Source organism: Ahaetulla prasina, chromosome 13, assembly GCF_028640845.1.
Source record: "Ahaetulla prasina isolate Xishuangbanna chromosome 13, ASM2864084v1, whole genome shotgun sequence".
Lineage (NCBI taxonomy): Eukaryota > Metazoa > Chordata > Lepidosauria > Squamata > Colubridae > Ahaetulla > Ahaetulla prasina.
The window spans coordinates 21272487-21286662 of NC_080551.1; the positions used below are offsets into that span (position 1 = coordinate 21272487).

At 43.7% G+C, this 14176-nt stretch overlaps 1 protein-coding gene across 8 annotated transcripts in view; it reads left to right on the top strand.

Annotated features, from left to right (window-relative positions):
• BBS4 (Bardet-Biedl syndrome 4) overlaps window positions 1–14176 on the top strand; it is a 40753-nt gene that overhangs the window by 5467 nt on the left and 21110 nt on the right. For 3 of the 8 annotated variants that reach the window (XM_058156219.1, XM_058156218.1, XM_058156216.1), the window contains exons 2-3: window positions 1925–1976; window positions 13708–13787. In XM_058156219.1, the coding sequence (XP_058012202.1) occupies window positions 1925–1976; window positions 13708–13787 (132 nt within the window). Of the gene's footprint in view, window positions 1–1924; window positions 1977–13707; window positions 13788–14176 lie in introns of those variants that run through there. The other 5 variants (XM_058156222.1, XM_058156226.1, XM_058156220.1 and 2 more) reach the window with 4 other exon arrangements.

A 14176-nucleotide genomic window follows, 5' to 3' on the forward strand; every position in this document is an offset into this window, starting at 1 on the left:
TTTTACAACCTCTTTGGCTGAAGAGGTTGTAGAAAAAAATGCTTTTAAAAGGCTCTGACGATCCCAGCTGAGCCGCGCGATCATCAGAGGCTTTTTTTTTTACTTTTAAAAGCATTTTCTCTGCCAAAGAAAAAATGCTTTTAAAAGTAAAAAACAAACAAACTGATGATTGCGCGGCTCCGGCTGGGCATGGGGGAAGGCAGGGGTTTTTGCTACCGGTTCTCGGAACCACCCACCGCCATTGCTACCAGATCGGGCAATCCGGTCCAAACTGGGAGCATGACGTGTACCTTTCAGTTTGGGCATGAGCGCACGCAGTTTGGGCACTCAGTGTCTAAAAGGTTCTCCATCACTGATTTAGCTGCTCTACATTTATGAATTTCATAAGGAATGTTGTTGTGTGTGTATTTGTGAATGTATGGAAATTTATGTGCTGGAGACAAATTCCTTGTGTGTCCAATCACATTTGGCCAATAAAGAATTCTGTTCTGTTCTGTTTGGTTCTATTCTATATGCATACACACAAACACAGACAGACAGACAGACACTAAAGAAAGTATGACTTCTGCTCTCCACAATGGGGGGAAAAAACTTTTCTGGATTTTTTTTTCATGCCTTTGCTGTTGGTAGCCACCAGGCAAGGAAGGACAATATTTCACATTTGAAAATTCTGCAGCTCATAATCTTCAGATTTAATAACCAAGGGAAGATAGCAAGTGGAAGGGAAGGAAATTAATTTGTTCATTATTAGAATAGAACAGAACAGAATAGAAATAGAAATAGAAATAGAATAGAATAGAACAGAGGGAAGGGAAGGAGAATAGAATAGAATAGAATAGAATAGAATAGAATAGAATAGAATAGAATAGAATAGAATAGAATAGAATAGAATAGAATAGAATAGATTTTTTTATTGGCCAAGTGTGATTGGACTCACAAGGAATTTGTCTTGGTGCATAGGTTCTCAGTGTATTATATTGCTAATGATAGCTAATCAGCTAATACCCAGCTGATTATCAGCAATTTTGTTATTAATACAGCACATTTCGGTATGTTCTCTTACAGCACTTCTAGCATCCATTCTACAGAAAGGCCAAGCTGTAGAAAAGGGCACCTACAATTACTGAGCTTGTGGGTTTGTTTATCTTCCCTCTAAGAAAATAGTTTTGTTTGGAAGGGGACTTATTTTGGAAAAGGAAACATAAAGTGATAAGATGGCAAAGTTGGATACAATTTGTAGCATAATTCAGTTACTGTAGTTCAAAGGGTTTCCATCTCCCAGTAACAAAATTCAAATATGTGGAAGATTTAGAAGAGGCAAGATAAAATACATATATTTTATATATAGAATGCCGTTTGTGTTTGGAATTCGCAGGAGCAAAAGAGTGGCTTCGAGTTAAATAACTTTTAAAAGGCACTAGAATTTAAGTATATTAGCTAAATCGGACCTTTGTGTCCAGAGCCACTACTACAGTACATTTTGAATTCTTAGTTCTAACAAAAAAATAGGCATGAGAATGGGCTATTGGCTATTCTCCTCTTGGTTATTTCCTATATTGGTGTGTATTTTCTGATCTAAAACTTGGAACTCATGGAGGGTAAATAAGGTGATTTCTTTATTTCTTTATTTTTTTTTTTTTTGCATTTATATCCCGCCCTTCTCCGAAGACTCAGGGCGGCTTACACTATGTCAAGCAATAGTCTTCATCCATTTGTATACTATATACAAAGTCAACTTATTGCCCCCCAACAATCTGGGTCCTCATTTTACCTACCTTATAAAGGATGGAAGGCTGAGTCAACCTTGGGCCTGGTGGGACTTGAACCTGCAATATTGCAAGCAGTTGCTGTTAATAATAGGCTTTAATAAAAACTTTGAAGTTTTTAATTCTGACATTTGTTACTTTTTTTAATATTATTTCAGATTGCATCCTTACCAGCAGCAACAGAACTTCCGAGAGCCAGGTCAGGAAGAGGTTTGTTCTGATTTTATATCTCTATAGTTATTTTAGCCATTTTCAAACAACTGTCTCCAATGCATTCTGTGCAGAAAACACTCCAGTTTAATAAGCTTCGATTAATAGCCCCAAAATGGTTATTTAGGGGACAAACTGATTCTAGTTTGTCAGTATGCAATATACAGTACATATGCAAACTACAGTATATGTGGTACCTTGCTCAATAGTAGTAACTGTGAGAGGGATCTTGGAGTTCTAGTGGACAACCATTTAGATATGAGCCAGCCATATGCAGCAGCTGCCAAAAAAGCCAACACAGTCCCAGGCTGCATAAACAGAGGGATAGAATCAAGATCACATGAAGTGTTAATACCACTTTATAAGGCCTTGGTAAGGCGACACTTGGAATACTGCATCCAGTTTTGGTCGCCACGATGTAAAAAAGATGTTGAGACTCTAGAAAGAGTGCAGGGGTGCAACAAAGAGGATTAGGGGACTGGAAGTTAAAACATGAAGAACGGTTGCAGGAATTGATATGTCTAGTTTAATGAAAAGAAGGACTAGGGGAGACATGATGGCAGTCTTCCAATATCTCAGAGACTGACACAAAGAAGAGGAGTCAAGCTATTCTCCAAAGCACCTGAGGGCAGGACAAGAACCAATGGGAGGAAACTAATCAAGGAGAGAAACAACTTAGAACTAAGAAATTTCCTGACAGTTAGAACAATTAATAAGTGGAACAACTTGTCTCCAGAAGTTGTGAATGCTCCAACACCGGAAGTTTTTAAGAAGATGTTGGATAACCATTTGTCTGAAATGGTGTAGGATTTCCTGCCTAAGCAGGGGGTTGGACTAGAACGGGGGTCTCCAAGCTGGCTGAGGAATTCTGGGAGTTGAAGTCTGCAGGCTTAAAGTTCCCAAGATTGGAGACCCCTGGACTAGAAGACCTCCAAGGTCCCTTCCAATTCTGTTATTCTATTCTCTTCTAGTTATTCGCTGATATTAAACTACAGTTGCCTCAGCTACCATAGAATGGCCAGCTGTGCTTTCCTTAAACAAGAATGCTCATATCATTTCCTAGAAAAGACCTGGGTGGTTGAAGGTGATGGTGGCACCCTCTTCAATTGTCCTCCTAGTTTTCAGGTCTTTAGATGACCTAGATACCAACACCAAAGAGCTAGGGAGTTGGTCATTTAATCTCAGAATACCCAGCCATATGATCCTGAACTATTTGTGCTTTGATTAATCTTAATAAGTGGTATTATTGCCAATATAAGGGACGCAGTGGCTAAGACGCTGAGCTTGCCGATGGAAAGGTCAGCAGCTCGGCCGTTCGAATCCCTAGTGCTGCCATGTAATGGGGTGAGCTTCCGTCACTTGTCCCAGCTTCTGCCAACCTAGCAGTTCGAAAGCACGTAAAAAATGCAAGTAGAAAAAATAGGGACCACCTTTGGTGGGAAGGTAACAGCGTTCCGTGCGCCTTTGGCGTTGAGTCATGCCAGCCACATGACCACAGAGACGTCTTCGGACAGCGCTGGCTCTTCCGCTTTGAAACGGAGATGAGCACTGCCCCCTAGAGTCAGGAACGACTAGCACATATGTGCGAAGGAAACCTTTACCTATTGCCAGTATAGTTTTGTAGCCATTTATCTACTGTATTTATCTAAGTCCATAACTCCTTTAAAGATCTTGCATTACTTACAACGGTGATAGAATAGAATAGAATAGAATAGAATAGAATAGAATAGAATAGAATAGAATAGAATAGAATAGAATAGAATTTTTATTGGCCAAGTGTGATTGGACACACAAGGAATTTGTCTTGGTGCATATGCTCTCAGTGTACATAAAAGAAAAGATACGTTCATCAAGGTACAACATTTACAACACAATTGATGGTCAATATATCAATATAAATCAGGATTGCCAGCAACAAAGTTACAGTCATACAGTCATAAGTGGAAAGAGATTGGTGATGGGAACTATGAGAAGATTAATAGTAGTGCAGATTTAGTAAATAGTTTGACAATGTTGAGGGAATTTGTTTAGCAGAGTGATGGCCTTTGGGAAAAAACTGTTCTTGTGTCTAGTTGTTCTGGTGTGCAGTGCTCTATAGCGTCGTTTTGAGGGTAGGAGTTGAAACAGTTTATGTCCAGGATGCGAGGGGTCTGTAAATATTTTCACGGCCCTCTTCTTGATTCGTGCAGTATACAGGTCCTCAGTGGAAGGCAGGTTGGTAGCAATTATTTTTTCTGCAGTTCTAATTATCCTCTGAAGTCTGTGTTTTTCTTGTTGGGTTGCAGAACCGAACCAGACAGTTATAGAGGTGCAAATGACAGACTCAATAATTCCTCTGTAGAACTGAATCAGCAGCTCCTTGGGCAGTTTGAGCTTACTGAGTTGGCGCAGAAAGAACATTCTTTGTTGTCCTTTTTTAATGATGTTTTTGATGTTAGCTGTCCATTTTAGATCTTGCGATATGATAGAACCTAGAAATTTGAAGGTTTCTACTGTTGATACTGTGTTGTCTAGTATTGTGAGAGGTGGAAGTATGGAAGGGTTTCTCCTAAAGTCTACCACCATTTCTACGGTTTTGAATGTGTTCAGTTCCAGATTGTTTTGGTTGCACCACAAGGCTAGTCGTTCGACCTCTCGTCTATATGCGGATCATAACATCACGTATAACATCACATATAACCTCTCGTCTATATGTGATGTTACCTAATTGCCCTTTCAGTATTTTAAAGATTAATTTTTTTTAAACGAAGAATTTAATAAGTAACCTGATGAGATGAGTTTATGCAATAGGGCCTATTTTATCCCTTCATAATGTATGGTCTCACATCGGAAGAGGTGGCAGTCTCGGTTTTATTTCGACGCTCAATAGCCTGCTTTGTGCACTGTTTCCAAACGGGCGAAGGAGAACAGAGAAAAGCTCTTTTTCTGGAATTTATGAGTAATGCAAAGGCAGTTTGAGTATTAAGAATGAATTTCCTCCCTTTGAAATAATTCAAACCAGATGTTGTGGGGGGGGAGAGGGTGGGATCCTGCTGTTATAACGTTTTGCAGCTTAGCAGCAGCAGCAAGAGCAAATAGCTGCGGCTGAACTAGTTTATTGGAAACCGTAATTGTTGGAAGTAAGCTTGGGAAATGTACTAATCCACTCTGTCTTCTGGGCTTTTGTGGCCTAGAATTTAACTGGAACCAAGTTCTGGAAAGCTTTGGACCACTCGGAGTCTATTTTTCCTTGTGTTAAGCCATCCCGTACTTCGACTGCCATAGTCAGCCAGTTTCCAACAGAATAGAATAGAATAGAATAGAATAGAATAGAATAGAATTAGAATTAGAATTAGAATTAGAATTAGAATTAGAATTAGAATTAGAATTAGAATAGAACAGAACAGAACAGAACAGAACAGAACAGAACAACAGAGTTGGAAGGGACCTTGGAGGTCTTCTAGTCCAACCCCCTGCTTAGGCAGAAAACCCTATACCACTTCAGACAAATGGTTGTCCAATCTCTTCTTAAAAACTTCCAGTGTTGGAGCATCCACAACTACTGGAGGCAAGTTGTTCCACTGATTAATTGTTCTCACTGTCAGGAAATTTCTCCTTAGTTCTAAGATGCTTCTCTCCTTGATTAGTTTCCACCCATTGCTTCTTGTTCTACCCTCAGGTGCTTTGGAGAATATTTTAACTCCTTCTTCTTTGTGTCAGTCTCTGAGATATTGGGACACTGCTATCATGTCTCCCCTAGTCCTTCTTTTCATTAAACTAACCATGCCCAGTTCCTGCAATTGTTCTTTGTATGTTTTAGTCTCCAGTCTCCTAATCATCTTCGTTGCTCTTCTCTGCACTCTTTCTAGAGTCTTTTTTATATCGTGGCAACCAAGGCAATGGAGGAAGCTGGATTTGCTTAATGACTCCTGGATTCGCTTAACGACCACCTGATTCGCTTAACTTCAGTGATTCTCTTAACAATTGTGGGGACAAAAAAGATCATAGAATCAGGTGCAACTCACTTAAGGACTGTCTTGGCACAGCAAGGGAAATTCTGGTCCCACCTGCGGTTGTACGTCAAGGACTATCCGTAATGGCATCATTTACTTTATGAGGGCAGTAAATATATAGAGAAAAGAAAAATATAGTACAGGTAGTCCTCGACTTACGATCATAATTGAGCCCAAAACTTCTGTTTTTAAGTGAGACATTTGTGAAGTGAGTTTTGCCCCATTTTACGACCTTTCGTGCCTTGGTTGTTAAGCGAATCCCTGCATTTCGTAAGTTAGTAATCCGGTTGATCAGTGAATTTGGCTCCCCCCACTGACTTGCCTTGTCAGAAGGTCGCAAAAGGAGATCACACGATCCCGGGACACTGCCACCATCATAAATATGAACCAGTTGCCAAACACCTGCATTCTGCATTGTGACCACGTGATCATGGGGAGGCTGCAAAGGTTGTAACTGTGAAAAACGGTCCTCGGTCCCTCTTTTTTTCAGCGCTGTTGTCACTTTGAACAGTCCCTAAACGAACTGTCATAAGTCGAGCAGTACCTGCATCTGTAACTTGACACACACAACAGTTTTTGCCATGGCGGCTCAATTGCCTTTTTTTTCTTGGCTGCCTCTGGTTAAAAAGCGTTCCTTATTTTCCTAGCTGGATATTTTGCAGGGGAGAGAAAAGATGAATGTAACCGAGCAGTCAGAGAACGCAGGTTAACGCAATTAGACGGTGACTTTATCCATAAAAGTCTGTGAACGGTTGCAGAGCCAACGAAAGAATCACCCGGGAGGGTCCTGGGTTTTTCAGGCAGATTCATCACAGGCTCTTTTAACTGTACACAGAAGCAGAAGACCAAATGGCATTGCTGGTTTGAATTTGCGGAACAGCCGAGTGGAGTAAATCTTTTCTGATGGAATAAAGGTTGAGGTAGATTGAATTTCCCGCTGGGTGAACGCAGAGAGCCCGTTGATAAAATTATTCACGAGAATGCCTTTTTCTTTCGCTGCGTTTTTATTTTTATTATTTTTTTTGGGGGGGGGGTGTCATACGTTTCCAGAGCTGCATTTCGTAGCATCTCAAACATCCAACGTGTAGCAGCAGCAGCACCCCGAGAGATCCGAAGCGTGCCAGCTACGACTTCAAAAGGGCCAACGGTGAGAGGGGATTTTAACTGCTGCCGCTTTCGTCTGCGAGATTGTAGCACAACGAAAAAGTTTCCCCCGTTTTAAAAAGACCCTCCGGGCCTTTAGAAGCATTGAAGGGTAGAGCTTGCCTGTTTTATAACTCTATTCCAGTGGAAAGATTAAGACAGTGGCAGATTTCCGTGGAAAACAAAATACTGAATGCTTCATGGGCCGGATTGTATACTTGGAGGTTTATGTTGCCACACAAGCCTTACGAAAGCTGATTAACTTTGGGAGACTTTGTAAGAATAACCGTTGTGTAAGATAAGTGCCGCCGTTTATATGGGTTTTTTTTTAAACCCTTCTATTTTTTCAACGCCGTTCAAGAGACCAAGTTTTTAAATTTGCTTTAATATTACCGGAACACTCAGACCTAAAGAAGAAGGAAATAAATGTATAATCCTATGTGAAAATCCTGTCCTTTTTTTCCCCCCCCGATCTGTTTTGAAACTGTTTAAATGATTTGTACGCTCCCGTGTTCTGCCAGAGTAAAATGGCTTTAGATATCGCCCTAAGCCACCATCGCTTTTACGGGCTTAATGGATTGTGTGAACTGAGCCCCTGTCAGATGGGAAGTGATTCATCTGGCAAATGGGGTAGCTCAAACGGTAAGGCCTCTGCACTGTTCGGGTTCAGCCAATGGTCGGTGTTTCTAAATAATTTCGATACTTGCAGATACTGCTGTTGGTATAACTGCACGTGGTCAGTCCTCAGCTTACGACAGACACAACTGGGACCAGAATTTGCGTTGCTAAGCAAGGCAGCTAGGAAGTGAATCGCACCTGCTTTGTTTTGCCACAGCTGCCCAGCAAATCACCGCAGTCGTTAATTGAATTGTGGGCTCGTTAAGCGAACGCAGCTTCCCCCAAACTGGCTGGAATGATCCCCCGGGACACTGCAGCCATCACAAATTCATTTTGATCAAATAATTACGGGGATGCCGTAAGCGTTGTAAGTGCGAGGACCGGCCATAAATAACAACCGTTTTTCAGTGCCGTTGTAAATTCCAACAGTGGCTAAATGAATGGATGTAGGTCGAGAACTACCAGTAATATCAGGAGATAAATTATTTCTAATAACAGAAGTCTCCATGTTGTACCCTGCCTTTAGGACCTCTGGACAGAAAAAAGAGACTTTGCCGTACTGTTTGTTTTCCACTAAGGGGAGCTGCAGAGTCAGAAAATATCTTTCTTTTCTTTGTTTGCTTAAATGGTCTCTCCCTCTCTCTCCCTCCCTCTCTCTCTCTCTCTCTCTCTCTCTCTCTCCCCCTCCCTCCCTTCCTCCCTCCCTCTCTTTTTTGCCATTTCAATCACACTTTTTGCCTTTCTGGTATACGGGGACTGTTAATACAGGATAGCGAGATAAATTACAGCTTTGTTGCAAGCATCAGAATTTTTTATGACGGGTTTTATTAAACCCAGTTGACTGTAAATAACTGTAAGCCATACAGGTTTATTGTTTGATTTAGAGTTGATTCCTGTGGCTGTTTGGAAAAGAAAAGAAAAAAAAAGAGAGAGTAAGCAAAGAGAACATTAAGCACTGAGACAATAGCAGTGGTTTGGGAATACGGAGATTTCAAAGCTACCTGCTCCGCGTGCTTAGGGGAAGAAATAGGCCTCTCACCTTCCGATACTGTTATCTGGATTGTGTACAGTGTGATGCAGCTAAGACCCGTCTGGTTAGGGAATTGATTACGCGTCTCTGATTAACCTCGGCCGCAGGTAAATGGAACCACATATAAATCAGCTTTGCCAACTGGAACTTTGCAGAAATTTTGGACGGCAATGCCAATCCCCGATCTCTGCCACTTTTAAAGCAGCCAGATATAATATTGATTCCCCCCCCCCCATTTTCTCTTCTTTTTAAAAGAAGTATAATTTTAACAGAATAACAGAACTGGAAGGGACCTTTTGGGGGGGGTGTCTTCTAATCCTACCCCCTGCTCAAGCAGGAGACGCTATATCATTTCACACAAATGGTTGTCCAATCTCTTCTTAAAACTCTCCAGTCTTGGATCGTCCACAACTTCTGGAAGCAAGTCGTTCTGCTGATTCATTGTTCTCACTGTCAGGAAATTCCTCCTTAGTTCTAAGTTGCTTCTCTCCTTGATTAGTTCCCATCCATTGTTTCTTGTCCTGCCTTCAGGTGCTTTGAAGAATAGCTTCACTCCCTCCTCTTTGTGGCAGCCCCCGAGATATTGGAACACTGCTATCATGTCACCTCTAGTCCTTCTTTTCAATAAACTAGACAGCACCAATTCCTGCAGCCGTTCTTCATGTGGTTTAGCCTCCAATCCCTTAATTGTCTTCGTTGTTCTGCTCTGCACACTTCCTAGAGTCTCCACATCTTTTTTACAACATGGTGACCAAAACGGAATGCAATATTCCAGCAATTTTAAAATGATGGTCTGCAAAGAAAATGGAGAAGGACAAATTTACACGTTTTAATTCTCCCATGTTCCTTGCTGAGGGGAATCAAAGGCACCTGGCTGTCAGCGTAAGACCAATTCACACAAGTGTCGGGTTGTTGAATGTGTGCCAGGACTTTTCCTTTGCACCTCTGTTGCTGTCATCTCTCTCCTTGTTCCTGCAGTTCTCTTGGCTTCTTTGAAAGGTGAAGCAAGAATCCCCCTGACTTAGAAAATTCAAATACAGGCACAAAATGGAAACGTTCATTTTATTTTTTATTTCCTTACATTTTTAGCGCAACAAAGCAAAGCTAAAAGGAGAGAAGCAACAACAGTTGGCTTTCTCTGAAACCAGGAAAGCAAACATTCCACATTTGGAGCGGCTAAGGCTTGAGGGTTGCCAAGATTTTGTGCTTTAGAGAGATTTATTGATGCATTTGTTGGACCGTCTAGGGAGAAGGATACAGCAGTGAAGGATATTTTTACAAATTTGTTTCACTGGAACCATTGGATGATCTGGCAAATTCAACTGGAGCCAACCTGAAGCAGAGTAAGAATAGTTGGAGGAACGTTTCTAGGTCACGTGCTCTGAGAGATAGTGACCATGCAGGCATATTTGCCTAGAAAATCCTAATAATTATAATGATTGAGATAGAAGCAGTAAGCTATGCGTAGGTGGAATGGGACAACTCGCCACGGCCAACTTGCCATGCGACACTTCAACACTTCAGATATTGGTTCGGGTCGGCAAGGAGGCGGTGGCAGTTCAGGCTGGCAAAGAGGCAGCGGCGGCAGGCCATTTGTGCCGGCAAAAAGGCAAAGGAAGGCTTACCAGGCAGGAAGGGAGCTGGGCCTCATGGGAGGCCGGGGCGGAGGCAGGCAAGTGGGCTGCGCCCCGCAGGCCATGTGGTCGAGGCAAGTGAGCGAGGGAGCCAGAGAGCAGCAGCAGCTATGCTGCAGCCAAGGCAGTTGAGGCGAGATAAGGAGTGGCTGGGACTCCTGAGAGGGGAAGGGTGGGGTGGGGCCAGCCAGTGGTGGGATTAGCCGACCTCCAAATTGCGCAAAAAGTTAATAACCGGTTCGCCTGAACTGGTGTGAACCGCCTGAATCCCTCCTCTGTTTTGAACGGTCACTTAAGAATCTGTTGTAAGTCGAGGACTACCTGTCCTTGAGTCAGAATACAGAATAATAGAGTTGGAAGGGACCTTGGAGGTCTTCTAGTCCAAGCAGGAGACCCTATACCAGTGTCGGCGAACCTATGGCACATGTGCTGGAAACGGCATGTGAAATCATCCCGCAAAGAATGCTGTGATCATACGTGGGAGTGGCGAAACCCGGAAGAGCAGCGTTCCGGCACACATGCGCAGGCCGGCACCTGACCTTCTGGGTTGACGTTGCGCACGATGGCCAGCTGTTCGTTGGGCGTGCTTCCATGGCAGTATCCGGGTGTTTGGGTGATGGACCACTGCTCTTCCGGGTATCGCCACTCGCACACGGGCGAAGGCCAGCGGGGCCGTGCATACCTCATGGGATGGTTTCGTGTGCTGGCACACGGGAACATCAAAGGTTCGCCATCACGGCCCTATACCATTCCAGACAAGTGGCTGTGTTCAATCTCTTCTTAAAAACATTCGGCGTTTTTAAGGGATGGGGAGAAGGAAGAGAAGGAGAGAGAGAGAGAGAGAGGAAAGCAGCCCACCCTCAAACTTTGTGTAATGAAAGAGAATAATAACAGAGTTGGAACGGGCCTTGGAGGTCTTCTAGTCCAACCCCTGACTGTGGCAGGAGATACCAATGCCATTTCAGACAAACGGTTGTCCAATCTCTTCTTGAAAACCTCCAATGTTGGCGCATCCACGATTTCTGGAGGGAAGCTGTTCCACTGATTCATTGTTCTCACTGTCGGGAAATTCCTCCTTAATTCCAGGTTGCTTCTCTCCTTGATTGGTTTCCACCCATTGCTTCTTGACTGGCCCTCAGGTTCTTTGGAGACTAGCCTGACTCCCTCTTCTTTGGGGCAGCCCCTTGTTCTCATTGAAAGGAACTTTCTCCTTAATTCCAGGCTGGATTTCTCTTGGATAAGGTTCCGCCTGTTATGTTATGTCTTGTCCTGCCCTCAGGTGCTTTGGGGAATAGCTCGACCCTCCTTCTCTTCTCCGCAAAGGTTTTTGCATTGCGAGCTGCCTGCTTCCAACACCTGCCCTAGACGTTCTTCCCCATCACCTCTGCATTTGCTGCCTCAGCAGCTCTTCCCACACACCCCCCAACCCTTGTTTTCTGCTGAGCTCCTTTATCATCATATCCACTTATAAACATTCCCCCCCCCCAACCAGCCTCCCTGTGAGTTGCTATGGTTACCTTGGCTCACCAACCTCTCGTCCTCTGCAGGGATGAGTTTGGCGCACTCCGGAGTCGTGTTGGTAGGATGTGAATGGCGGGTGTCTTCTTAAAAACTTCCAAGCCAACGTAGAGGTGGTTGGAAAAAAAAATTAAAAAGCCATATCGGATCTGGGTTAGTTGCTGGGGGCTCTCCCGCCTATTGATCGTATTGTGAGCCAGAGTTGCTGGAGAGCTTAACATTGATCCCCCCCCTCTCTCTCTCTCCCTCCCCCACTGCCGAAAAAACACCCCTTGGTAAGAGCAGAAGATTTGTCATGCTATCTCAGTCTCACTTCCCTTCTAGCGATAACCAGCCTGATGCTCTACAGAATTCAAAAGAGGAATAAAATTTGACTCCGGTTTGGAGCCAGCATGAAAGTGTCAGTGATTATCTCTAAAAGGCTCCATGGGTTTGTGGTGTTTTTTTGGTTGTTTTTTTTGAACAGGAATGAGCCACTATTTCCAAGCCGGCGGCTATAATCTTTAAAAACAGGACCAGAATAAGAACTACATTTGGGTTTAACCTGCATGTCGTTAAAAATAAGAGGATTTTGTAAACGGCAAAATCACACAATGACCGCCCAGGCGTGTAAGGTCGTTTCCCCATCTCTCCCAGGAAAATCAGCACGCCTCGGCTGGTTTTGGAAGGGCACTGGGGGTTGACAGATGGGAAACACCCCCCACCCCCCACTACCCAGCCTTAGACCTTGGCATATAAAGGATCATATAGTCCTGCAGATTTAGCTCGTCCGAGAACTCGGTTGGAATGGCCCAGTAAAGGGAATTTTTTGAGTGTGACATCGTTCAGTTTATGGAGCCTCTTTTCTGCCATTTAACCTGAAATATAGATGGATTCTATTTGTTGGCTTGGATAAAGGAGGTCGTTTGTGTGGAATGCAAGTAGTCCTCGAATTGCGACCACAACTGAGCCCAACGTTGGTGTTCCTAAGCGAGACATTCGTTAAGTGCGTTTTGTCCCATTTTATAACCTTTCTTGCCCCTGTTGTTAAGTGAATCATCGCAGTTGTGAAGTTAACAGCAGGGCCGTTAAGTGAATCTGGCTTCCCCATTGACTTTGCTTGTCAGAAGGGGGATCACATGACCCGGGGACACCGCAACCGTCATAAAGACGAGTCAGTGGCCAAGCATCCGAATTCTGATCAGGTAACCAAGGTGGAAGCTGCGGAGGTCGTACGTGTGAAAAACGGTCACAAGTTCCTTTTTTCAGTGCTGTTGTAACTTTGAACGGTCACTAAACGGACTGTCGTAAGGCCTGTATTGCCTTTGTTTTTGCCATGAGGTTGTTTTCGCTGAGATACGAATTGCTTTGAACAACAACTCAGAAAGGAGATTGGAAAGCGAGATCACCTGCTCAGGCGGGGGGTTGGACTAGATGACCTACAAGGTCCCTTCCAACTCTGTTAATCTGTATCTGTATCTAATCTGTATCTGATAGGAATAGTGGTTACAATGACTTTGTGACATCTTCAGCATCTCTGGGTCTCCTGCAGCAATCTTTCAAAAATCTTCTCCCCCTACATAGCCCGGCCTCTGTGTCCTACTGCTGCCTTCTGCCACGTTGGAGCAAGAAAATCAGATTTTGCTTCATGTCACCCTGGTTGGAAGCCCGAGTCAGTGGCTTATTTAAATCTCAACCTCGGCAGGTTTAAGATCTCCGGCTGGGAAATTCTGGGAGTCGAAATCCAGAGATCTTAAAAGTCGTTAAGCTTTGAGAAACCCGGCTCTAAAGATTTGTTCTGCCCTCCTCTTTCGCAGTGCCCGACCTGCCCATTCTGGAGAAGAGGAACTGGCTGATCCACCTGTACTACGTGCGCAAAGATTACGATGCATGTAAGGTAGGAACGAGTTTGGCGACGTGATTATAATCCCCTGGGCTTGGAGCCCTGCCTTAGGCACGGGCGGGAGGCTTTTGAGCCAGTCGCTCTTTCTCAGCTCTAGAAAGAAGGAAAGGGCCAACATATTACATATTGCAAAAAGGTTGCCAAGAAGATTGCAGGGACTTGCCAAGGCAGTCATCAGTTAAGACTGAGTGAAGTGCCAACCACAAAGGAACATGTCATACCTTGAACAACCATTCTCAGCAAGAGAAGAGGATGGCGTTTTTGTTCCCACGATGGCGTTCAATTCCGTTTTCCATGATTCTCCAAGCCAGGTTTGGCTTCCCTCCTTTCTGTATGCACAGTCCATTCTCCACCCACCTCTCCCAAGAATCCTAACTAGTGTG